The sequence below is a fragment of the Branchiostoma floridae genome, chromosome 5 (assembly GCF_000003815.2).
Source record: "Branchiostoma floridae strain S238N-H82 chromosome 5, Bfl_VNyyK, whole genome shotgun sequence".
Classification (NCBI taxonomy): domain Eukaryota; kingdom Metazoa; phylum Chordata; class Leptocardii; order Amphioxiformes; family Branchiostomatidae; genus Branchiostoma; species Branchiostoma floridae.
In genome coordinates this window covers 23,587,798-23,615,012 of record NC_049983.1, presented here as the reverse complement: position 1 = coordinate 23,615,012, position 27,215 = coordinate 23,587,798, and the positions used below count along the sequence as shown (strand labels likewise).

The following is a 27,215-nucleotide window of genomic DNA, read 5'->3' as shown; positions in this document are numbered from 1 at the left end:
GTATTGAGGTTAAAGAAAAAATAGAAGAGGTAACTAATAGTAATTGCCACAGCTTCCGTACCTCTGAAAAATATGAGTACCTCTGAAAAAATATGAGTAACCATTGCAGGACAGGCATTTTGTTGAAGACAAGTTAATTCATAGGGCAGTTTTTTTTTCTAATGCCTCAGGCATCTCCGGCAACATAATCAATAAAACTAGGAAAATGAAACAATAAACAATGCCTCCAATATATATCTATTTTAGACATTGAAAGTCAAGGCTAAAACAGCTAATGAAATTGGCACAGTTTAACAGTTTCAAAACAAAATCAAATGCATACAGAACTCTTCCTGTCATTGCTTTAGATATTAATTTTAAGGTCATTTCTGCAGGAATTCCTGCAGAAATTCCTGCAGAAAACATTCTTCCTGCAGGAATTTACCTTTGTCCTGCAGGAAATTTCTGCAGGAATTCCTGCAGGAAAAAGTTTTTCCTGCAGGAATTCCTGCAGGAAAAACGCTTCCTGCAGGAATTCCTGCAGAAATTCCTGCAGGAAGAAAATTTTCAAAATGAATATTCATGAAAGTTATTATCATATTTCACAACTGTACATCATACTTGTCAATCATATGTAAAGACTTTTCACCAAGTGCTTTTATATTGAAAATATAAGCCCATTTCAAAATGGGAAAAGTGGAATTCCAAACTTATTGTGGAGCCTCTAGATGTTCGTCTAAAATAGTAGATTGTTGTACTATCCCAAATGTGCTCTATCCCAAAAGCGCTTTTAGGATAGAAGCACTTCTGGGATAAGCCTGCATCCTAAATGTGCTTCTATTCTAAAAGCGCCCTAAGCCAGAGCGCATCCTGGATATCCCAGACGCGCTTCTTTGTCGCCGTCAATCATGGTGATTGACAGGACCGCAAGCGGTGATTGTTTCCATATTTGGTTCGACCTTGCGATCGCGAGAATGCTGGCTGATGTGCGAACCCCACCATTTAGAGTCATTTATTCAAGACATCTTGTTTCTGAAATAAAAGCATGGAGGGACTGCATGTGATGATATATATCTGCAACAGTCTTTTTAGTTAGTGATGAAATTTCTCAAAGCCCTGTCGTACTGTATAGTAGCTTTTATTTCTCCTTCATGGATATGAAAAGAAAAGATGACAAATCTTCTAATGGAAGTTATCTTTATTGCAAGTTAATGCACAGAGGTAATTATACACTGCTGAATACAATATGTATACAGTGTACACTGATAATGGGACATTTATCAAACTTAATTCCATGCAGATTAAACACTATTTTGTACTTTTGATTCTCACTATATGATTTTCATCAATCTGATTGTGCATGGAAGACACAGAAAGCAATTCTCAATAGTGCATCCCAAGATGTACTACAAAATGTACCATATAAAATGTATTACAAAATGTACCATAATAAAACATGATGACAGTCAGTGAAAACGTCCAGCTGCACATTGATCGATTCCCCAAACCATTCAGTTCCCAGGTTGTATTCTATCGCAAAAGTGCTTCTGGGATAGAAGCAGATGTTTGTCTAACAAGAAAAGTATCTTGTCGTCTATCCTAAAAAGCGCTTCTGGGATAAAATGTGCTTTATCCCAAAAGCGCTTCTGGGATATCCAGAATACGTCGCAAGCGAAGGAGCGCATTCTGGATATCCTAGAAGCGCTTTTGGGATAGAAGCACATTTGGGATAGATCTGCATCCAAAATCTGCGTTCCAAAATCCTAAAAGCACTTCTAGGATATCCAGAACACGTCGCAAGCGACGAAGCGCATTCTGGATATCCTGAATGCGCTCCTGTCGAAGGCGGCCGACATCTGTCTTCTCCTGTGCAGGTTGACTTTGTTAATGGTTTGCTGAATTTCAGCTTCTGGTTTTGTTTCGAACTATCGAAGCGGAGATAGCGATACTACCTCGGTGTGTTGGGTCCATGCAGTCAACACGTCACGAGAAAATGGCAGCGGTCACTTCTGGCGATTGTTTACACCAAAGTTTCCATATTTAGTTCGACCTCGCGACACCTGCCGTAATCTAAGTGATGGAAATACGCAGTTTATAAAGCAAGTGCTGAACCTAGATTTTACGTGATTATGTGAGGGTTAGATCGGGCCACGGAGTCCCCAAAAATGACTTGGTTTATGCAAACTACGTTGATTTGGTGTAATTATATGCGATCTTCTATCACAATCAAACCCGGAAGTGATCTCGTGGGAGAACAAAGATGGCGGCCTCAGGTTGACTACGAAAAATCACATACAAGATAGTCTCCGCCTCCTAAGACACTAAGTTTCTCCCACAAGTGCACGTTCTGGATGAACACGCCGGCTTATCCTGAATGCGCTCCGACAGAAGCGCATTCAGGATATCCAGAATGCGCTCCTCGCTTGCGACGTGTTCTGGATATCCCATAAGCGCTTTTAGGATAGAAGCACATTTTGGATGCCGGTCTATCCTAAAAGCGCTTCTATCCTAAAAGCGCTTTTAGGATAGACGACATTCTAGGATGTAACAGCTTACTACTTGTGCATAATGTACATTATCATTCCCAAACGTTGCTATATTGCAGAATAATAGTAAAAGCACCTGTTTCAAATGATAAAGATGGACACACTTTCTTCAGACATGAACCTACGGTTTTTGACTTTCACCTACTAGCCAGTTGTGCATGTGGATGCCATCCATGTCAGTGTTGCAATATAGTAAACGTAATACTAAGGCTACATGAATGACTATTCCATGATTTACTATCATCTACAATGTATGCACGTAGCGGTCGGTGCAGAAGATTGTGACCTTTTTATCATGTTCTTTTTGCACTCCCCATGCGCTAACCTCTGCTGCATGCTTCAAAGGGCCACACTTAAAATTTCACACAGAAGAAAACAAATACTAAGTTAAGTACTCTCTGCCATCTACCTTATTTTATCAAACCAATAATTAGAAATACTTTTGATATGATCTCTAACATTTGAAGTGATAAAAGAAAATTATTTTTGTATTCATTTCAGTCCACGTTTGCGCTTTTAGCATTTTATGACAGTATACTTGTCTCTTGGCAGTCATATTGTAACCGGTTACTGTCCGAACTGTTGTTCTATCCAGTTTGACCGAACATCCCTGCATGTGGCCAGCGTGAACAGGCAGACTGAGGTAGCAGAGCTTTTGATAAAAAATGGGGCTAACCTGGAGGCGAGGAATGGAGTAAGTAGCTATAACCATACCCTCCTTTCTACTGACCTGTACCTGGACAATGGTGCCCATGGTACCCCAGTGTCATAACACTCTCAATGTTATTAGTTACTTAGTATCTACTTATTGTCCCTTCCAACAAACATAGTTATCTCTAACTAAGTTTTAAAATGATAATCCGTCACATTTCGTCTATTGATTTGGTTGCACGATGGCCCTTATTCTTAGCATCCTATCATAATATTGTTTGTCTGTGGACCGTCATTTGTAACCGGTTACTGTCCCAACTTTTGCTCTATCTAGGGAAACCAGACATCCCTGCATGTGGCCAGCGAGTGCGGGCAGACTGAGGTAGCAGAGCTTCTGATAAAAAAGGGGGCTGACCTGGAGGCGAGGGACAGGGTAAGTAGCTATAACCCTGCTCTCATTTTTCCTGACCTGCACTGGGACAATGGTAAGTTTAAATAACTTGTATATAAAGGCATTTTGTCACTGAGTTTTTTTTTTCATATTCTATAAACAAATGAATAAATATTCCTTCTGTGGCTTCCCGACCAACACACATAGACTTACTACTTGAATGTGCATAATGTACATAATCATTCCCAAATGTTGCTATATTGCAGAATAATAGTAAAGGCACCTGTTTCAAATGTTAAAAATGGACACACTTTCTTCACACATGAACCTACGGTTTTTGACTTTCACCTACTAGCCAGTTGTGCATGTGGATGTCATCCAAGTCAGTGTTGCAATATAGTAAACAGTTACGTAATACTAAGGCTACATGAATGACTATTCCATGATTTACTATCAACTACAATGTATGCACGCAGCGGCTGGTGCAGACGATTGTGACCTTTTTATCATATGTTCTTTTCGCACTCCCCATGCGCTAACCTCTGCTGCATGCTTCAAAGGGCTACACTTAAAATTTTACACAGAAGAAAACAAATACTATATAAGTTAAGTACTCTCTGCCATCTACCTTATTTTATCAAACCAATAATTAGAAATACTTTTGATATGATCTCTAACATTTGAAGTGATAAAAAAATTATATTTGTATTCATTTCAGTCCACGTTTGCAGTTTTTCATAGCATTTTATGACAGTATTCTTGTCTCTTGGCAGTCATGTTGTAACCAGTTGTTGTCCCAACTGTTGTTCTATCCAGCGTCGCCAGACATCCCTGCATGTGGCCAGCGTGAACGGGCAGACTGAGGTAGCAGAGCTTTTGATAAAAAATGGGGCTGACCTGGAGGCGAGGGATAGAGTAAGTAGCTATAACCCTGCCCTCCTTTCTACTGACCTGTACCTGGACAAAGGTGCCCATGGTACCCCTGTCACAATACTCACAACATTAATATCAAATTGAATCTACTAATTATCCCTTCCAACAAGTCTCATTCAGAGATAGCCTTGACGCTTAGTTCTGGAGCAGGTGTAAATGACTTGCAAAAATGCATTTTGTCACTGAGTTTCTTTTGTATGGGAGTTTTGTACCCTGCTCCGGGACCTACCCCTGGCACACACATATCCGCTTTATGTAGAATAAGGATAAGTGCTCATTCACAAGAAATAGAGAGGGGCAGGTACAAAAAAACTGCCCGTTGACGAGAGAACAATAATCACATGTAAATACTGTTCAGGGAAAGCAGTGGAAGATGAACTACATTTCATTTGTCAATGTTCACATTACATTTCCGAAAGAAACAAACTTTTTCTTAAAATTTGCAAAACTTTCCCAAGCTTTTATCACCTCACCGACCAATAAAAATCAATTTTCTTGCTTAAGTCGTCCGACCCCTTTATATATGAAAATGTTAGACAATTCATCTCCTACGGCATATGGAAAAGAAGTCAAACACATCAAATAGCTTAAGTAGAAATAGATTTAGATTAGACGTTATTCCCTTTTGATTTATCCATGATTGTCATTTTCCTTCTTTGTTAAGTATGATCATTAATATGTATACCACTACTACTTTACTTTGTATGCGATTAGCCCTCGGGCATGAATTTGCAATAAAGGTTATTATTATTAGGTTCACAACTGTATTAGAGTAGTAAAATGATCTATTTTCAAATTGAGAGTTTCAGTTGTACAAACTTCCCCCATGAATTCACTGTTTTACTTTCACTTACCAAGTCGCCTGTGTAGATGTCACCCATCAAATCAAGTCAGTGTGGTAGATAGTATTATATGCTACGTGAATGAGTCTTCCATATTTTACCACTAAAGGCATTACAGATTCTGAAGTGTTTTTTTTATTTACATAATGGTTATCAAGTAACAAGTCTTCTTTACAAGACTCGAAGGCCACTCCAAGGTTATGGGTTACATTTTGCAAACAATTGGTTTAAGTGGAAATAGTCTCAATGTACTGTGTTGTTTCACATGTATGTAACGTGTTTGTCTTATGACTCCAGGTAGACATTGAATTTACTTAACTTGAAAATTCATCTGTGTTGGTAGAAGTCATTATTGAGCTACTTAAACTGTAATATCCAACACAAAATTGGACTCACCCAAATTTTCGACTGAAGGGCACCAGTCTTTTGTATTTACATTGTACTGACAAATGGAGATCGTTTGAATAAACAAATAAACAAATTCTTTACCGTGTGATATCTATTTTTTCCTCTCTTTACAGTGATGACACATTTTGACAAAATGCAATCACCATTACCACCAGGTCAACCTCTTAATGAATGAGCCTGAACAGGGAGAAACATTTTGTGTTACACAGACCACCTTTATCACTTTTCTCTGTATAGTACCAGGAGACTCCCCTCCATAAAGCTGCTGCTGGGGGCCACACCGGGACTTGTGAGCTTCTGATTCGTTCTGGGGCTGACGTTACGACCAAAGATGAGGTGATTTATATTTGTTTCAACTGACCTTTATCATATATTTTTTCTATGAATACATGTAGTACCAGTCCTCACCCTTGCATTTGGCTGCTGCTGGACGGCACACTGAACGTCTGTTTTGCTCTGGAGCTGATGTTATAACGCAGGATGCAACAAAACATAGCTTAACTTAAATGGACTTTATTAGATTCATATATGGATGTAATTGTCGTATTCTGTAATGTTACGTTGAAGTTTACACATTCAAGAAAAATGCATCATGTAACAATACAATTATGTAACAATAACACTGACTCAAAAACAACATGGATAATCTAAACTCATTAATTCAATAAACTCTGAATACATGTTATCAAGTTGGGCATTGGCAATGTTATGACATTAAAGTGGCTACTTACCATGTTCGTCCTCCCTGTACAGGACCAGGCCACTCCCCTCCATAAAGCTGCTGCTCGGGGCCACAACGGGACTTGTGTGCTTCTGATTCGCTCTGGTGCAGACGTTGACACAGCCATAGATAGGGTGATATACATTTGCTTTAAAGGAACATTTGAATATTACATGAAATTAAAATTAGGCATTGATGATGTTATGTTGTACTATGTGCAACTGCTAATTATAAACGTGTTAGAAACATGTTTGTTACTTTAAAGTCTGTTTTTGTTCAATGGCGGCGCTAACATACGTTGTATTTTATTATTAACTAACTCTGTCCCTATTTGCTTTATCATCTGTCCTTGTTTATTTATATAATACTTTGCTTATTAAAAAAGCTAAACACTGCCCATCCTCCCTGTACAGGACCAGAACACACTCCTGCATCGGGCGGCTGGAAGGGGCGACACCGAGACTTGTGAGCTTCTGATAAGTTTGGGGGCTGGCGTTATGGTCCAGAATAAGGTGAAACAAACTTCTTTGAAATAGACTTAACAAGATCTCAAATGTATGCAATCTTCCTTCGCAGTAACTTTGAATCTAAGACTGCACGGTCAAGAGCATTGCATCATAACAATCAAAATCTACATATGGTCATCAATCGTAGTCAACAGAGCACTACATTGAGTCAAGGAACACAACACAACACCTGCATAACGATGCTTCTGGGGGCCACGACGAGACAAGGATAATCTAAACTCAATAAAATGTGATTGATGTATTACTCCGAGTGGGTACCCTAAAAGATATCCGAGCCAAAAACCAAACGGCTGCATGGACGCATGTTTTTAGCGGTGAGAAATTCCCTTTTAGCCAGCCGAACTGATATCAAAAGTTAGATTGGTGAAAGCCTGCTTGTGACTGAAAAATTAGCAGGTAAAGTTTGACAGCCGCGCGCTGAGTCGGAGGTACACAGTCCTGGGTTCTGAGTGGTGCGGTTGTACACTAGCAGTGAAAAAGTGCCTTTTGCGGGGATTGACTAATTGTACCTTGTAATTGCTATAAACAACAAACCTATGGATTCTAGTCATTGGCAATTTTTTCAATTATATAGAGTACATTTGCTCAACATAGAATGAAAAATCTGCTGACATTTCATGTAGCTTCATTATGAACGCGACCATGTAAAGCACGAATTACAACATAGAAGTCTATGGGAAGAAGAAACTCATCAATGAGACCTTAAGTTGGGCATTGGCTATGTTATGTCATTAACATTTATATTATTACTGAGTCTAATACCATGTCTGTCCTCACTGTACAGGACCAGGACACACCCTTACACGAGGCTGCTGCTCGGGGCCACACCGGGACTTGTGAGCTTCTAATTCGTTCTGGAGCTGATGTTATGGTGAAGAATAAGGTATTAGTTACTTGTTTCATGTAGACCTCACAAGACTCTATGGACGTAATATCTGTACACATGTCTGCTGTTATTGTACATTGAAGCCTACACAAGAACACTGCATCATGTAACAATCATAGTCAACAACATGGATGGTTTGCACCGTTGCACACCGGGGCATGTTCCTACTCTTTTTCGAAAGGTATGGTGCGCTCTTAAACATGCACGTACGTGGGGTGTGTCTCACATCAAACATGGTGCCTCAATTTAACGTCCTATCTGAGAGACGGCACTAACCAAAGCTAGGTTCTCATTTTCATCTGAGTGAAGTGAAGAAAGGTCGTGACTTTCCCAATGGCACGGCAGGAATCGAACCCGGTATTTTTGCCTGAGCCCAGTACACTTCCGATTACGCTACCCAATCACACACCTTTCACGAGATACATACCCTGCAGTTATTTTGACTTACTGAAGTTTGTTGGTTGGCAAGCTGTTTTTTGCCTCCTTTGGTCTGAAAGTGACCATGGGAGATTAATTAGTATCATATCATATCATATCATATCACATCATCGGATAGGAGGCAGTTTGCCTATGAAATCCGCTTCTAACGATTACAATTAAAAACTAGTTTCCATTTTATCTAACAATTAACAATTAAAAACTAGTGTCCATTTTATTCAACAATTAACAATTAAAAGCTAGAATCCAGAGTTTGTGAAAAGAGACTGTAATAACAATATAGAGTTTATGTTGGGCTAGGCGTGTACTCAATGCCCCCCCAGTAATTACTATAACTGTCCAGCTTCGATTTGAAAATGTTTACAGAGTCAGCAGCCACTACATCCGCGGGAAGATCGTTCCATGCATTGATGACCCTAACGCTGAAGAAATTGGACCGAGCTGACTTTTTGGCTAGGGGTTTCACAATCTTGAAGGAGTGTCCTCTCGTACGTCCATCAACATTGAATTTGAAAAGGCGGTTAGGGTCAATGCGGTCAAACCCCTTGACGATCTTAAATAGCTGTATCATGTCGCCTCTCTTACGGCGGTGTTCAAGGGTGGGGAGCCTGAGGCGGCGCAGTCTATCCTCGTAGGTAAGTTCACCAAAACCAGGTATAAGTCGCGTCGCCTTATGTTGTACTCTATCGAGCAGTTGCTGGTCACCTTTGAAGTGAGGACCCCAAATGACGTTTCCATACTCTAGTATAGGGCGAACCATAGTCTTGTACAATATGGGCACAGTTGTCTCATCGAGCCGTTGAAAACTCTTCCTGATTAGCCCCAGGGTTCGGAATGCCTTGCCGGCGGTGGTGGTACAATGCGCATGGAATTTCAGTTTCTGGTCGACAATTACACCCAGATCCCGCTCCTCACTGGTTTCTTCCAAGGTGAGGCCTTGCATCTCGTATTGTTGGCATGGGTTACCATATCCTATATGCATGCGTTTACATTTCGTGATGTTGAAGCTGAGCTGCCAGTCCTTAGACCAATCTGCCAAATTGTCGATGTCTGCTTGTAATTAAGGTGGCAACCTCCTCTGGAGAACTCACTCGACGGAACACCTTGGTGTCGTCTGCAAAGAGGCGACAGGCACTTTCGATAGTGCTTGGCATGTCGTTAATGAAAATAACAAAGAGAATTGGTCCAAGCACAGATCCTTGGGGAATTCCACTTGAAACCGTGGCCCATTCTGACAATTCACCATCAACGCAAACACGCTGTCTTCTGTCTGTTAAAAAGGCCTGAATCCAACCATGCACGATCTTCCGGGCACAAAGCCGTGCTGCTGGTCACAGAAGAGTTCGTTCACCATCATGTGGTCTGCAAGAGCGTCCCTAATAACAGACTCGAACAGTTTCACAATGACAGACATAAGACAAATAGGGCGGAAGTTCCCAGGTTCGTTCTTCGGTCCCTTCTTGTGTATGGCAGTTATGTGGGCAAGTCTCCATTCCTCTGCCAGCCGGCCTTCGTTCAGCGACTTTCGGAAGAGAATAGCAAGCGGTCTGGCTACGGCTTCCGCGACTTCTGCTAGTATCTTGGGATGCAGACCATCTGGACCGGGGGACTTATCCTTCTTGAGCTTTTTCAGTTTTTTCAGAATACCTTCAGGAGTAATTGTGATGTCCTCCAGGTTGGGTCCGTAGTACTTAGCTTCCATTCTGGGCATGCGGCCAGTTTCTTCTCTCGTAAACACACTGCAGAAGAACTGGTTCAAGGTGTCTGCCTTCTCCTTGCTGCTAGTCGTCATGGTACCATCCGCCATCTTCAGGTCTCCGATTACAGATTTGGTCTTGAGACGAGAGTTAACGTATTTCCAAAAAGACTTAGGGTTCCGTTTTACGTCTCGAACAAGGTTAGACTCAAACTCATATCGGAGCTTCCTGGTGAGCTTTCTGAGGTCATTCCGCAGAGCAGCATATCGGGCGTAATCCACCTCGTCTCCAGATGCAGTGTAACGGTCCCAACTACTCCGCTTTTTCTTGCTGAGACTCTTGACTGCTGGGGTGGAGTACAAGTTCTTCTTACATGATTTCTTGCTCGTCAGAGGGATATTTGAAGTAATACTGGTTTGTAGAATGCTAATGAAATCACTGTACGCCTCGTCGAAGGACTTGTCCATGAGCCTGGTGTCCCAGTCAATACCAGATAAGTCTGCAGCCATATTGACGTAGTCACCGCGGTATAGGCTGAGTCTTGGCGTTGGATTGTCCTTTCTCTCGGAGTATAGTCTGGTTTCAAACTGCAGCCTTATATGGTCACTATGTCCAATACCAGGTAGGTACACTGTACTCAATGTTTTCCACCATTCCATCTTCATTTGTCAGAACTAGATCGAGAATGTTCGGTAACTCACCGGGTCTGTATCTAGTGGGCTTGAAGACATGTTGGTACAGAAGGTTTTTATGCACACAACGAAGAAAAAGGTGGGATGGGTGAGCGTCATTTGCACATGAGGTTGCTTGTTCCCAGTCGATTTCAGGATAGTTGAAATCACCAGCGATTACGAGGTGCGTAGGACTAGTCCCCGTGACTACTTGTAGAAGTTGTGCCAAGTGTTCAGTTGACGACTTTGGGTCAGAAGACTGGCTTCTGTAGATGCCTCCTATTAATAGTTTATCGCGTCCTCTCAAACGTACTTGCACCCACAGGTGCTCCTGGAACTCAATGTCACTGTAGGAGACTTCGGTTGCATCAATGTAGTCTGCTGTGTAGATCACAATCCCTCGCTTTCCCAGTGTTCCAAGATTTCCTTGGTCAGGGTCAAAGTTCATGTGAGCTGTGAACCCGGGGATGGTGATTCTAGCTGCTCCAATAGGTAATCTCTGAGCCTTGGGGATCGCTTCCGTTAGAATTATCACATCAGGCTTTTTTGTTGATATGGCTAACGTCAGGTCGTCCCTTTTGTTTGGAAGTTGATCAATGTTTGTGTACATAATGTTCAGTTTACTCTCCTCCTTCCTGTTGCTACATGATAGATGGTTGTGGTTGTCGAGTCAGGCCTGGGATTGGTCGTTGTTGCCGTCCGGCGGCTGTGATTCTCCAGTTGTCTGTGTGCACACTATTCGTCCGCGTCTGATGACCAGGTTTGCTTCTCCTGCTTCTCGTCGAGATTTGAGCTCCTGTCGCAACTTTTTATCCACTTCCCTCTCTTTTGGCGTCATATCGGGCACAATGTACACTCTACACCACCGAGTGCTGTTTCTCAAGTCTTTTGCTCTCCTGAGGATCAAGGCCCTGCTCAAAGTGTCGTCATTGTCTATTTTGATCAGGAGTGGTCTTGGCTTCTCAGGGTTCCTCCTTCCCAGTCTGTAGGCTGCTTGTACCTTGGGGACGAGGTTGAATTCTTCTTTAGTGATGTCTGTGAAGACCTTTGTATCACTCAGCGTGCTGCCGGTCGAGTCCTTTAAATCCTCTGGAACATTGAAAACTACGAGGTTCTTTCGCCTCTTTTCCCGCTCGATGTACTCGTCCACCAACTGGACCACTTCCCTGGGTTCCTGAGGATTGAGAGAGGATGACTGGGGTGTAGTAGTGCCTGCAACAATCTTATTGATGGTGCCTGTGAAGCGGCTGAGGTTTCTGGCTACATCTGCATAGGATTGCTTTTGCCCCTGACCCTGAGTATCATTGCTGGAACTGGTTGGCGGAAAGTTTTGCAGTTTGCTTTCGATGCAGGCAGCTATGGCTGTGGCTGTCTTTTGCGCGATTGATGCTATCGTCGGCTCGTCAAATCCGTTCTCTGTCTCTGCACCGGATCGTGCTCCTTCCACTGCTAGTGGCTCGCAGGTGGAGCAATACCAGTGTAGAGATCGGTGCTTGATGAGTGCATTAAGCATAGCCTTAGGCATCTTCATACACGGTGCACACATCCATTTTTGGCATCTTTCACATTCGATTTGTTCATTCTCACTGTGACGCTTGTCATGGCATTCGCCGCTAACGTTGCTTCCCAGTTCGTCATCATGGGCGGGGTGAGCAGCATTGTTTACCTTTCGGTGGGAGGAGCTAACATGGATCGAGTTTGCAGAACTTCCGATTGCATCCTTTGGCTCAGTGCAGGTCACAGGTTCCGTGTTGTTAGAAGGAAAGTGCCTACGGTCTGCACACTTGCGACACAGTGTGTGTGCAGACCGTAACAGCAAGATATTACATATCTTTCATGTTTTCCACTACAGGAGGGAAAGACTCCCTTGAATTACACACAGGATTCGAAGACTCGACTGCATTTGAAGGTAAATGAAAAGCTGCCAACACAACTTTTCTTGATCCATTTTCATAGTGTACATTTCTTGACATCTGATCAACGGCCTTTTGAATACTAGACACTGAACAGGACTACTTTGTAAGAGGTAGAAAGGAGGTCATATACATCAGGGTAGTCCAGCCATCATTGAACAGAGACGGTGGGCGTTATAAACTTCATGGCACGTACGACCAATAGATTATGTCACGTATCCACGATTTTACGTTCTGAAGTGATTGGTCATCAGTATTGATCCTGAAGAAGGCAACAGTGGTCGCTGAAAATTTGATCTGCGTGTACTTTTGTATAGGAAGAGAGTTTAGCTTTGTACTATTGATAATAGCCTTTTGAATAGTATCGCCAGGTATCCTGTACAAATATCAAATGCATTTAATGTTTGTTCTGCGACAAGTTCGGAAACATAGTACGCCATGATCATTGATAATCATACATTTGTCACCTTTAGAATTTCGAGAAAAAGCTAAAGCAAGAAAAATCCTACCACGAGCTGCTGCAGCAGTCAGGCGGGATGAAGGTCAACAGGTTTAAGGTGTTCATAGGAGGGAATGAGACAACTGGGAAGTCCACTCTAAAACAAAGTCTCACAAAGGTAAGCTAATTTACTTTATCCATGATCGGTCAAATCCTAATTAACTCTATTTCATGGAGAAACACATTTTTTTATTCTTACTTTTACTAAAATGTTGCACACCAGGGCCTGCTGTCTGCACTGATCCAAAGACTCTCCCGACGGCCATTGAGCCAACCTCACGACCCCACCCCAGGGGTGGATATTGGAACGTTCCATGTTCCAGGGGTGGGGGAGATCAGTGTGTGGGATTTTGCTGGTCAGTCAGAGTACGCGGTGACCCACAATATGTTCATGGATGCAGAGAACACCGTCTTCATTGTGCTGTACAACATCACGGACAGTGAAAACACCCAAGAAAAACAGGTACAATAACCAGTTAAAGATAAAAGACAAAGTTACAAGTGCAGATGCTTGACTTAATGCTAATATTGTGGGCTTAAGGGAAAAGTACAGCTTTGATATTGATCTTCTGCTGCGTGACAACAATTTGTATTAGGTTTTCGCTGATATAAATGTAGCTGATATTTTTGTAACGACACCCGCATGTCCTCATGTTTTCCGCAAAACATTTTGCGGATGCTGGTAAGTTCTAATATAACAGGTTCTTGAGCTCCCTTGACTTGCTTCCAGCAAAACACCTTGCAATGCTCAAAATACATATAATATTGAACTACATGTTGGTTTAAGAAAAGCCATATCTGCCCTACAGGTTCACTGGTGGTTGTGTTTCATCAAGTCCTGCAACCCGGACCGGCAGCCTGACGTCATCTTGGTGGCCAGCCATGCAGACCAAGTGGCATTATCTGCAGGTAAAAATAATCAAAGTCTTAGACTATGTAATTTTTGGATTTATGTTCCTGTCTGGATCTTGTAAAAGGTAGAAGTTACCAGAACTGATGTGAAATTGTATTGATATTTGGCGAACATTTTTCCCGCTTTAGTTTCTATTTACTGACATTTTTTTAAACTTAAGACCAGCGAACGGTCACTGATGATGCATTGAGCAAACGGTCCCAATGATATGGTTAATGTACGTATGAATGATACCTCCTGGCCAGCTCTATTTATATTTCAGCCATACCATAGGTATGGTGAAATATATTGTATTCGTAATGTTTCTTTCTTAAAGTTTCTTCTTTCTCCTGTCAAATCTTCAAATCGAATCAACTCCGCCGTTTCTGGACCGATTGACTTGAAATTTGGCACAAGGGTAGAGTAAGCCAAAACCCTTAGGTGTTTTTTTCATTTTTTTCATATCTGCCTTTAAAATGATTTTATTGAGGCTTTTGTCAATTTTTATGTATATTTCGGGCTCCTGTACCCTGGTATTACAGCCGAATGACATAAAATTTGGTACAGAGGTGCCTTGATCATATGCTCACCTAGATTCAATAACAGTTTTGGCATACGGTACAACAAAATGCTTAATTTTGCGATTTTTGGCCAATTTATGACCAAAAAGGGACATTTTTGGCTCTTGTAGCCTCGTTTTACAACCAAATGACCTGAAATTTGGTATAAAAGTGCCCTTCAATTATGTGCACATAAATTTAATAAAAGTTTTCCCATACAATACAACAAAATGCTTAATTTTGCGATTTTATGGCCATTTTTTGACAAAAATTGGATATTTTTGGCTCCTGTTCCCTCGATTTACAACCAAATGACCCGTAAATTGGTAAAGGGGTGCTCTGGATATTTATTCAAATGACACATGTATAATTTTTGGCATGGACCACTTTAAAATTATATATTTGGGATTTTTTTGGTCATTTTCCAATGGCCAAAGGGGTCAACGACCTCAAGGCCTATTGTTGCATGAGGGAGATGGCTGAAATATGCTGTATTTGCTCTCAAGCAAATGTCAGCCTTTCTAGTTAGGAAATATTTCTTGTTTCCACCAGGACAACGCCGAGCAGCCCATATTCTTCACATAATGCAAGCACGGTTCAAAGACCACCTCTGTATCGTAGATGAAGTGATCCTGATGGACTGTAGGAGGACTCGGACACCTGAGATGGACCAATTGAAGACTACTCTGGTCAGAATAAGAGAGGTCTTGCTGCAAGTGAGTATAGAGATAGAGACCTGCCCACATAGTCCGAACTTCTAGTTGTAACAACGTTTACATGATTGCTTAGTATTAATTGTCTTACGATTTTGCATTTTACTGTATGTTAAGGCACTGAAAACTCTTCAAGACTTTTAGTAATGAAAACTAAAGCTGCAGTAAAAGCTTATTTCAAAATGATTTTTAAGAAATTTTTAAGGCGTGGCATTATCTATGCATTCATTGCATTGTATAAGGAAGCAACAGATACCGGATGCAATAGTTCTTTTACCATTCATATTTCCATAGCACCAACAAGACATGCCCAAACTGTGCGCAAAGATCATGGAGTTGATTCCAAAGTGGACTAGAACCAACCCGAAGTGCCCCGTGATGAGGTGGCCTGAGTACTTGGAGGAAGTCAGGAAGCTTGACAAGCTTCTGACCGTGGACTTTCTCGAGAAATCTACATGGTTCTTGCATCATTTGGGAGAGGTACAGTTATTATGCTGTACTTACATGTTGTTGTATTCTTCCAATTGCCTTTCATTATAGACAATGATGCAATGAATGGAGACATGAACAGCCAGCCTCAGTTAATTCGATTTGAAACCCTTGACTGGTGTATAATGGACCGATCCTGAAGCCCCGCCCCCTGTTCGATCATGTTCTATTTCGAACACCTCCGTCAAAACAGAGCTTGTCGGACAGAATTGGCCGCCGCTGATGTTTAGCTGATAAAAACGACTGACTTCGGTATAGGTTTTTTTGGCCCTAAAAAAAATGCACTTCCTTCTTCGTTTACGGCTACATCCATTGGGTGCAGTAGTTTGAGGAGGGGGCGGATATGATTGCGGTAAGGGTGTTGTAATTTCAGTCAAAGCGGAAGCGGGAGGCACCGCATAGCATTACCTTGTTGTTGGGCAGGAGTGCCCGGTTTTAGATATGCGGTTGATGCACGTGAAACCTAGTGGGTACATATATCTGTGCAAGGGTTTCTACTGCGTTTGTTGCATGCATTATATTGCATGCATTGCTCATGACAAAAACGAAATTAAGAAGAAAGTAGCTCGGGCACTCATGGAGGAGTAGCTTGTACTACACCAGCTAATAGGATCCTTCTAGTAGACAAAGTTTGCTAGTGCAGAGTCCTGTGTCTTATACATACCCTGCTCTACACGTGCATCCAGCCCACCAACAATGTGATGCTATGCAGTGGCTCTGCCTCCCAAAACAACAATACTCGGTCACGGTGTAGTCTTCAACAAAGAATAGCATGATAGCATTTTTCTTTGGCCATTTCTGTCCCACTGGGGCTGTTTTTGACGGAGGTATCTGACATAGAATAGGGGGTTCTACCTGGTTCTATTTGTTCGATATGGCGTTCGATCTAGCCTGGTATCCAGCCGTAATATACAATGTAGCTCCCGAGTCTCTTCTCTCCTTTTCTAATTGCAAAGAGGAGAGAAGAGACTCGGGAGCTATATGGCGAACCACACAATGGCCTCAAATCAATGCCTAAACAGATTATAGATACAGACCAATGGACCAGTATATAATCCCTGAATCTACAACTGGCAGCTACATGTACATATTCAACATTACATAAGGTACACATGTTAGTACTAGAAGGAGGTCAAACAAAGGTATCTGTACTTTTGTAAATATGATTTGCATTCTATCATGTAACTTTCTCTCTGTCTAAGCTACATGTGTACCTTCATGTTGAATATCATTATAAGTTATATAACAGTCTGTTGTTCTTTTGTTAAGTTATCTCTTTTAAGCAACAGACAAATCAACCCTCCAGTTGCAAAACTAGTTGCTATGGTAACAAATCCTACACCGAATATCCGGAAACACAGACACGCACATTCAAGCATCTTCCCATTATGCATATATAAACAGAAACAAGGGAGTATGTCAGCCCAGCAATAATTTTTCTTTTTCATTTTTTCAGCTTTTGTTCATCAGTCCAGGCACTTGTGACCCCATTCTTGTCCTGAAGCCTAGCTGGCTCGGCACAGACGTCTTCGGTCGAGTCATGGCACCCAACAACTTCGACAATCACCTAAACAGGACAAGTGACGACTATGTAACCAGGGAGGAGCTACAGCGAGTCTTCCAAGATGTTGCTGACGTGGATCTTGTGATCACCCTGCTCCAAGAGTTCCAGCTCTGCCACACCTTTGACAAACAGACCTACATCATCCCAGGGCTGCTGACACAAACCATGCTTGACGAGGTGTGGCAACCGACAACAGAACCAAAGGTGGTCTACTTTGGGAAGCAAGTCCAGTGTGCCGACTCCACTGACATGTTTTCCGCCGGGTTCTTCTCCCGAGTACAAACCCACCTGATGAGGGAGCTGGAGAATCCCCCACAGCTGTGGAGAGATGGTGCAAAGTGTGCGGACAGGGATGTGGAAGGTCTGATCAAACTCTCTCCGGACGGCCGTGCAGTCAACATCTGTGTCCGGAGTGCACAGGGTGACAAGGGTCAGTGTGGCAAGATGCTACAGCAGCTGGAGAACGTCGTCGCTGATGTGCTCTGTGAGTACAGCTCAGGAACAGGCATAGTAGAGAAGGTGCTCAGCGCTCGAGCACTGAAAGAACACAGGGACGAATTCTACTCCTATGACATGGAGGAGATTAGCAAGGCAAGGGAAGCTGGTGGTGTATTAGCTCATCCCTGGCTTGGGTTCACAGAAGACATCAGTGACCTGCTGTGTATACGTAGAGAGGATCTGGGGCTTGAGGGTATGTCTTTTTCAATTGTTACTAGTAGGGGCGAGTACCATCACATCATCATTCATCATCATCTTTACCAGTCTAGTTTTTTAATCAGCCGTAAGGGCAGCACAACTTGTTATGCTGTCTCAATAGGCATCTAGTACCCTGGCAGCACCTATGTCCTCTCCAGGGCATGGTGAATGATGTAAAGCACCGTATTGCTGATACAAGATGGAGGTTTGCCAGGCCTCCATCCGGATGATTTGTAGTGAATCTCCAACTCCAGACAGAATAGTTTGCTCCATCACACACCGCATCATCGCACGTGTGGTGGGTTCTTTAGCATGCTTGAGGTGTGGCTCTCCCCATGCAAACACGGGAACTCCATTTAACGTTCTATCCAAGGGTTGGCCCTAGCTGAAGCTAGGTAGTACTACTCATTTTCGCCTGAGTAAAGTGAGGAAAGCCACGTTAAGTGCCTTTCCCAAGGGCACAAGATCGGTAACACAGCAGGATTCAAAGTCGAGACCTCTCTGTCCTGAGCCAAACACGCTGCCGCTGCGCCACTCCATCTCACTGTCACATCGTACCAGTACAAAACATTTCGCTTAAGCTTGTTGGACTGGTCCAAATAAAACAGACCAGAAAAAAATATCATTGGACCATGTTCAGAGCTGGACCTAATCTTCTGGACCTGAACCAGACCTGTACCTGTAGTGAGTTTTCTGTACCAGTACCCACCCGTAGTCACAAGGAAGGATTGTGATGACACTCACTGGTTATGACACATACCAGATGAGATAGAGACGTACCAAATGGCAATTATTTTGGAACGGTTAGACGTTTCAGACAAAGGAACAATTTTAACATTGCTGAAGGCCAACGGTGTCACATTTACTGTCTTACAGTTACACTAGTTGTGATGTTTTAATCACAATACTTCTTCCTAAAGTTTTTGGAAATTTTGGGTTGTTTTCAAATTGTATCATTGTAAGTGAGGGTGTTGTTGCCAAACCTGTCTGCAGAAAAATAAATTTGGAGATCGAGCACAGGGTGACTGTCATCAACCAGTAACAAAGTGGAATACATGCCTCACTTTGCTCTGTCATCCAGGTGACCCTGATGTGCCTATTGAGATCCTTCTGCGAGGGCCAGAGATGGCAAGACTTTACTCCAAAGCCAGGGACCAGGGGTCGCTGCCTGTGCACAGCACACGGGTTCCGGTGGTGGGTCAGTACAGATCAGGGAAGAGCTGCTTCATCAAGAGGCTGATGGGAGAAGTAGTCAGTAAGGATGAGGAGGAACCCATCACGGATGGAATCCACATCATTTCAGATGTCCAAACCAAGACGTGGAAGAAGTCACCAGGTTTGGAGATAGACCGTGTTCTTTTTGTTTCTGTTCTCTGTTGGACCCTTTCCTCCATATTCATTATATCCCTTGTTTTCATAAATGTTTTAGGTTATCAAAACATTAATTCTACTCCACTCCCCTTCACTCTGTAGAGGAGATAGACGAGTTAGCAGGACCTTTGCTCCGGACAGAGACCTCAACAGGTGAAACTTAATATTAATCTCACTGTAAAAAACTGTTGTTACCTTTGCCAGAATGGCAACGTTATGTTTTAGGCTCGTACGTCTGTCTGTCTATCTATCTGTGAACAGTATAACTCGAGAAGCCTTGGATAGACGCTAATGATATTTGGAAGGTGGGTAGGGGTCGGGAAAAGGAAGGTCAAGTTCGATAAAGGGCCCCCTAGCGGCTTGCTATGGTACTGCAGCAGAACCTCAATTTTTAATATCTCATGTTCTGGACATGCTGTGGTCATGATTTTTGAGTGGTAGATAGCCCTTGGGACAGAGAGTAATTGCTGTGAGTTTGAGCCCCCTAGCAGCTCTATTAGAACTGCAGGTGCCGGTTTCCTTTCAAACTTTGGATGAGCATAGCTCAAGAAGACAGATCGTCATGATTTCTAGTATGTAGATAAAATGAGTGATGATTTACATAATGAGATACTGATTATGCAAATTAAAAGCTAATTTGCATAATTAATGAGGAAAGTTTATAAATCCACTGCATTCCATGATAGGACTCTCAAACTTGTCAAATATGTAGCTGGGAAGGAGAGAAATGTTGATAGATTTATCAATTATGCAAATGACGACCTCATTTGCATAATTAATGAATTAATGAGAAATTTTGAATGTGTTGACGGATCGTCATAATTTTTGGTATGTAGATAGCCAAAGTGAAGACCTATATAATGAAATACTAATTATGCAAATTAACAGCTAATTTGCATAATTAATGAGGAAAGTTAATAAATCCTCTGCATTCCCTGATAGGACTTTCAAACATGTTACATATGTAGCTGAGAAAGAGAGAAATGTCAATACATTTTAATTATGCAAATGAGATCATTATGTGCATAATTAATGAGAAAATATGAACGTTTTGATGAAACGTCAAGATCTTTTGTATAAAGATAGCCTAAGTGAAAACTTACATAATGAGATACTAATCATGCAAATTAACAACTAATTTACATAATTAATTAATGATGAAAGTTCATAAATCCACTGCATTCCATGCTAGGACTTTCAAACTTGTCACATATGTAACTGAGAAAGAGGGCAGAGAGTAAGCGGTGTATGTTTGGGTCCCCTAATGTCTTTTTGAAACTGCAGGAGCCGGTTTAGTTTCAGACTTTGAAAGAGAATAAGTGAAGAAGGCATGAAACGATCATCATGATTTTTGGTATGCTGATAGCTTAAGTAATGCTTGATACAATTTGATATTACTTATGTAAATTGCAATCTAATTTGTATAATCAATGGCAAAATTTTATGAACCAACTCCAGGTAATAATGTAAAATGTAATGAGTAACACATTTATGTCTACAAACATCATTCTATGTAACAAACCTGGTTTATTTGGCAAAGGTATGTGTTCGTGGAACTAGTTTTTCAACTAGTCTGGACAAGTCCCGGATTAGTTCGGACCTCCAGCCATCGAACCGCTGGTGGTCCGGCGGATGATGAACTAAGTTATGACCCTGGACTAGTCCAAACTAGTACAAGTGGTCCATTTTGGGACTGCATGATATCATCATTCTATATGATAGACAAACCAATTGAAACCAAACTAAACTACTGAATATAATATTAACTTAGTCAAGTCAGGGCTACTTTTATCTTACTTTAATTTATTTATTTCAGATTATTAGATACTTTCAGTCATATAATGATGAACATTTATTTTGTGTCTTTTGGCAGAAGACAAACATGAGAACTTACAGTCACAACAGGAGACAAAAGAGGCACCAATGCAGACATCGGAAGGTTAGTTCATGAGACTACAGGTGTTGTAATGACAATTGATTTCATTTGGTAGGTGTCAGGACAATTTGGCACCAGGTCCAGGACAATTTGAGAGAAGGCCCTGGACAATTTGGCACCTTATTTTACATTTTGATGTATAACTGAAAGAGTTGGAAGTGGTTGTCACAACATACAAAACTAGTAATTTCAAAACTGTCATGATTGTAGCATTTCGGTTCTCAAAATCAAAACATTGAAATCAAACATACAGTAAGCAATGGATTAAATTAAAGTATGCTTGCATTATTAAAAGACATTTGGTTCAAAACAGTGGCTTGATACCACATTATCTTTTGGCATTATCTATTTCTTTGTTGTTGTTTTTTTAAATCATTTGGAGGGATGATTGCTACAATCAAATGTTTTAGATTAATTAGTACATTGCTTAGTATACATACACAAAATGACTGCAGAAAATGACTGGTGCCAAATTGTCCAGCATCCACTTTGGTAAGAATTTTCATCCAATTGCTAGCATTCTCAAATACAAAGCCTGTATTGCATTTAGAAGATATTCAGAATATGTTTCACTTAAATTGACAGGTACATGTATGTTAATTTAGCTTTCAATTGACTAGTAAAAATTATGTTCATTCATTCATTTTTTACAGAATCTGATATGAAAATATTCCTTTTTAAATATTGTCAGGCCAGGCGAGACAATAGCATCCCTGTGTCTGTTAGATTTTGGCCTTACTGGCCAAGATTAAATCTTTTTACAGATAACACTGTTGCATGCTTTGCAGGGCAGAAAATGGATCCTGAGGAACAAAGTCAGCCAGCCTTTTCAAGTGAGGAGCATCAGGACCAAACCGAGCCAGAGTTGCAAAGTGAGGAGCATCAGGACCAAACCGAGCCAGAGTTGCAAAGTGAGGAGCATCAGATGCAAACTGAGCCAAGCTTTCCTAGCGGGGAAGTTAAGAAGCAAACCCACCCAGTGTTACTAAGCAACGAAAATCAGGATCAAACTCAACCAAGCTGGTCAAGCAACGAGCAGTCTAACATTGCTGAGACAATGTCAAAAGGCACCTCAGAAAAACACCATACTGGTATCATTCCAGACAATGTACTTGAATCTGCAGAGAGACAGTGGAAGGCGGGTATTACTCAAGATGAACTTGGCACTGCCACACATCCACGTCTGTCCTTCTGGGATTTCGGCGGCCAGGCGACTTACTACGGGACCCACCACTGCTTCATCACCCACCTGGGAGTCTACATCCTCGTCATGTCTCTGCTGCAGAAACTGTCGGACCCTGTACCAGATCCGGACAACATGGCATCTGTGGACAACCTGAGAACGGGAGGAGGTACGTCAACCTGGTTTTGAAATAGAAAAAAAAAGAAAGAAAAAGCTACAGTAACTACTAATTGTACTAACACAATTGTACACACTTCTGTGTTGACCAAATGATGCTACTGAATCAGATGCTATTAAGGTCAAGAAGATACATTTTGTTTAAAGGAATTAAATGCAATTTGTCACATCATAATAGTGTCATTAAAATATTTCATGACACTGATTCTGGAAGAGTACTGTCTTGTATTCATTAGTGTCTTTTTTAAAACAGACTACCTGGACCACTGGCTCAACTCTATTTGCTCCCACACTCAGCACAACACAGTACGCCCTCCAATCATCATCGCCCTCACCCACAAGGACATGGTCTCCAAGGTGTGGTTGTTTTTATTCCCCAGGAGATAAAGTCTCTGCCTTAGGTTTTCTCATTTGTTTGGTAGGCAAAACACATTAAACATGTTATATTGTAGATTAGCTTGCCAAACAGCTGAATAGGACTTAATTCAACTGCATATCAAACTTTTCTATTATTATATATCATGCATTGTGCATTTCAGTGACACGTTTTTAATCTGTAACAGTTGTATTGTTTCTGCAAAGAGTACTAGTAGTAATTGATGATAACAACTGTACTTTATTGGATGTGTTCTACAGGAATACATTGAAAAATATAAAGAAGAGATACGGAGCCACATTGAAGGGAAGGCGGCAGGCAAGCTGGTCATGCCAAAGATATTTGCAGTGGATAACACAACTGAGGACGCAGCAGTTGACGAGATTCGTGACTACATACGAGAGGTGGCAACACATCTGCCACACATAGGCGAGGAAATCCCCATCAAATGGCTTCATCTTAACTCCAGGCTGAAGACCAAGAGGAAAGACGACGGTCCGTTTTGCACGTTCCAAGAAGTAGTGGAACTCGCCCGAGATCCTGACATCAGCATCACAGACAGGCACACCCTCGCCATGGTTCTCACCTTCCTCCACGATCGTGGTGATATCATCTTCTTTGATGAGCCCAGTCTCCGTGATGACGTCACCCTACAGCCACAGGTGATGATTGATGCCTTTAAGACCATCATCACAGTTCGTGAGTACCAACTGGATAGAGAGACAGATCCCGAAGTGAAAAAGATGTGGGAGAGGCTGGAACAAGAGGGAATCCTAAGCGACAAGTTGCTCACAAGGATCTGGGAAAAGAAGGCTCTGCTTCAACGCAAGTCCTTCCTGAAGGCGCTCATGGAGAAGTTCTATCTCATTTGCAATGCCACAGCTGCAGCTGTAGATGATGCCAATGAGAAAGCCCAGCAAGAAGAGATCTATTTCGTACCTGCACTCCTCAGCTGTCATGGGGACAACACCAAGCTGTATCCCAGCAACATGCATGTCTGTCCGCATCCACTCTACTTCGAGTTCAATGAGAAGTTTCTACCCAGTGGCATGTTCTGCCGTCTGCAAGCCTTGTGTGTGCGTAGGTTCGGACTGGAGGAGTCCCGTGTGTTTGCCGGTTGTGCTCGCTTCCCTACAGACGAAGAGCAGCAAACATTTGTGGTCACCAAAGTCAACCACTACTTGAAGGTGGTGCTTCTGTCGTCCTCCAAAGTCTTCACAGAAGGTCTGCGAGTCAGGAAGTTCCTCAGTAGTGCCTTGTTTGAGATCAAAGAGAAGTGGATCCCCTGCATCCAGTACAAGCTCATGTTCTGCTCTACACCACCAGAGGAAGGAAGTGAACCTGAATTTCAGGCATTGCCAACAGGTGATTCGCCAGTGGAACAGGATTCAGGGTAAGGTGTATGACATCATCTATGAAGTAAAGTACTCAATCTATTGATCTACGCCATCTTTGGCAATTTACATTAAATTTTGGACTATTGTGTAGATTAAAAGAGATAAACTTAGCTTCATCTTTGAGGTCATACTTGCAATTCCCAAGTGCCGAATCAGATGCATATTGCTTCCTGATAGTCTAAATTAAAAGTGATTAGAAAACAATGGAAACTAACATCTTCAGCAGGATACATTTGGAAGTTGAAAATAACGTAGACTGGTAGAGTAACTGATTCCATGCACCGTTTTCTTTTCAGAGTACCATCTGAGTTTCGCAAGGTTTGGATGACTGGGATCTCGCAAGCTCATCGAACAGGTAATTCCACTTATTAGGTTACATATTGTACAAGGCATAATTTTGTTAGAAACTAAACTTGTTCCTAATTTTTATGATTATGACAATTACATGAAACGTTTGCTTGATGCTGACCTTCTGAATTTTAATGTGAATTGGCCACCTCTGTGTAAACGTACAAACTTTTTACTGGAATGCAGTACACCTTAATTATTTATATCAAAACCAATTATTGCTATTTGGGGGTATACATGGAGTACGCCTTCCCATCTTGGAGGTACATGCTGATGGTGCACGACCTGACAGACACCCAGCTACAAAAACTTGATTCTACCCACACAAAGGCGATCAAAACATGGCTCAGAATGCAACCTAGTGCAATAAATGCAATTCTGTATAACACAAGGGGTCTCAATTTCAAAAGCATCTCAGACTTGTACCTAGAAGCCCACGCTCTGGCCTACAGTAGTTAGTCCTCAAAGCCGATGAGAAGGTGAAACACGCTTTACAAGCCAAACTGGACCGCGAATCGCAATGGACTAGGAAAATGCAGAAATGGGGTATTGGAAAGTGTCACACCATCCACCAGCAAGCCATCCATGCGGCAAAGGACTCAGAATGGACATCAATACGTAAACATGTCAAACAACAAGTCACAGATATGCGTCATGACGTCTGGAGTAAACATCAGGAAAACCTTCTACAGCAAGGGCAGATGCTACAACTGCTTGAGGAAGAAAAATGCGACCTGACATGGCGGTCCGCTATGTACGACCTGCCGAGGGGCATCCTCAGTTTCGCTGTGCGTGCCTCCATCGACGCCCTCCCCACACTCTGTAACCTGACCACTTGGGGAAAACGTACCACTGACAGATGTAAACTGTGTGGCAACCGGGAAACAGTCTCCACCACGTTCTGAACCACTGCGGTGTCGCTCTCCAACAAGGACGATACACATTCCGACACAACTCGGTATTGAAGCACATAACGGACACCATCATAGAGTCCATTGACCCCTCTCGGATCAACGCCACCATCTATGCGGACATACATGTACAAGGTTACACAACTAACGGAGGTACCATCCCGGTCCATACAATACCCACTACCCAGAAACCAGATTTGGTCATCTATTTGCCAGAACAGAAGACCCTCCACATCCACGAACTGACTGTACCGTTTGAAAAGAACATCAAAACAAGTCATGACCGAAAAGTCAATAAATACAGCGACCTAGCGGAAGATTTAAAAAATGCAGGCATTTCCGTTACGCTAACCTGCTTTGAGGTCGGATCAAGGGGACTCGTCACGCCAGAGAACAAGACCAGGCTTAGAACACTGTTCAAAATAGTTAAAGCTAAACCACCGAAGACTCTGTTTACTGATGTAAGCCGCATTGCAATGCTGTCGTCATATGCTATTTGGAACTCACGCCACGAACCACATTGGAAATCGGAAACGCTATTGTAAAAACCTACAAGGCTAATAAATGTAGAGCACTTATATGGACAATATTGATGACTGAAATGTTGTGATTTTAAATCAAATTTAGACAATTTAAAACCGAACTAAACTAAATATAATGTTTTAAAGTAATAATAAGCAATACCGACACTGTGCAATACTATTTATGTTATGTCCTATGTCCTATGTCCCCCTGCATGTTTGGTCAGCAATGACCATCGTGTCCTGGGCTCTGTGTACCTTTCTTTACTATGAATAAAGAATGATTTTACTACATTGCTATTTGAAGCTATCTAACATACATGTAGTACCAGACATGGATATGCACCTCTGTTGTATCCATACGATGGTATGACATGCGTTCTTATGATGTTACTCTTTTAATTCACAATGTTATCTGAAATCTGAATTGCACAGAGAACTCAGGAGGGGACTGCAAAGTGATACTGCCAAAGAGAGCCCCCAGCAACATGCGAACGATCGGCCCGGTGTTGGACACGATGGAGCTTGGGAGACGATTGTCACTGGACCAGTGTGACAATACTAGAAGCCAGCTGACGCCCAAAGATAGGGTCAACAACCTGGTGAAGCTAGTACAAAATGTAGAAAACCGTTACCAGCTGGGAGCCGCGGTGGAGATGTGCTGTCCAGAGTTTGCGGATTGCTTCTTGAGGGAGAAACGAGGTGCGTTATTATTGATCATGGACACTTTGAGACTACATTTTCCTGCAAGTGCTACTGAAAACCGTCCCTGTCACATATGAGCCATACTCTGTACCTTGTACAATCGTTCTGCAATAAAGCTATTATCATAAGTGAGGCTCGGGCGATTGCCGCAGAATTGCCGTCTCATCAATTTTCGCCAAATGTTACGGGTATTACCCAACCTATATATTTGTAAACCAAATCCTTCATTACGCTGGTACAGCCTTTACGAAAACATCAAACATTTTGAGTCATT

General features: G+C 42.0%; 1 protein-coding gene across 1 annotated transcript; it reads left to right on the top strand.

Moving 5' to 3' along the window:
- Positions 1 to 12,290: 12,290 nt before the first annotated feature.
- LOC118416320 (death-associated protein kinase 1-like) lies at positions 12,291 to 14,099 on the top strand. Its single transcript, XM_035821410.1, has 5 exons — positions 12,291 to 12,338; positions 13,077 to 13,220; positions 13,326 to 13,565; positions 13,912 to 14,011; positions 14,080 to 14,099. The coding sequence occupies exons 1-5, from the start codon at positions 12,291 to 12,293 to the stop codon at positions 14,097 to 14,099; spliced, it is 552 nt and encodes a 183-aa protein (XP_035677303.1).
- Positions 14,100 to 27,215: the final 13,116 nt, after the last annotated feature.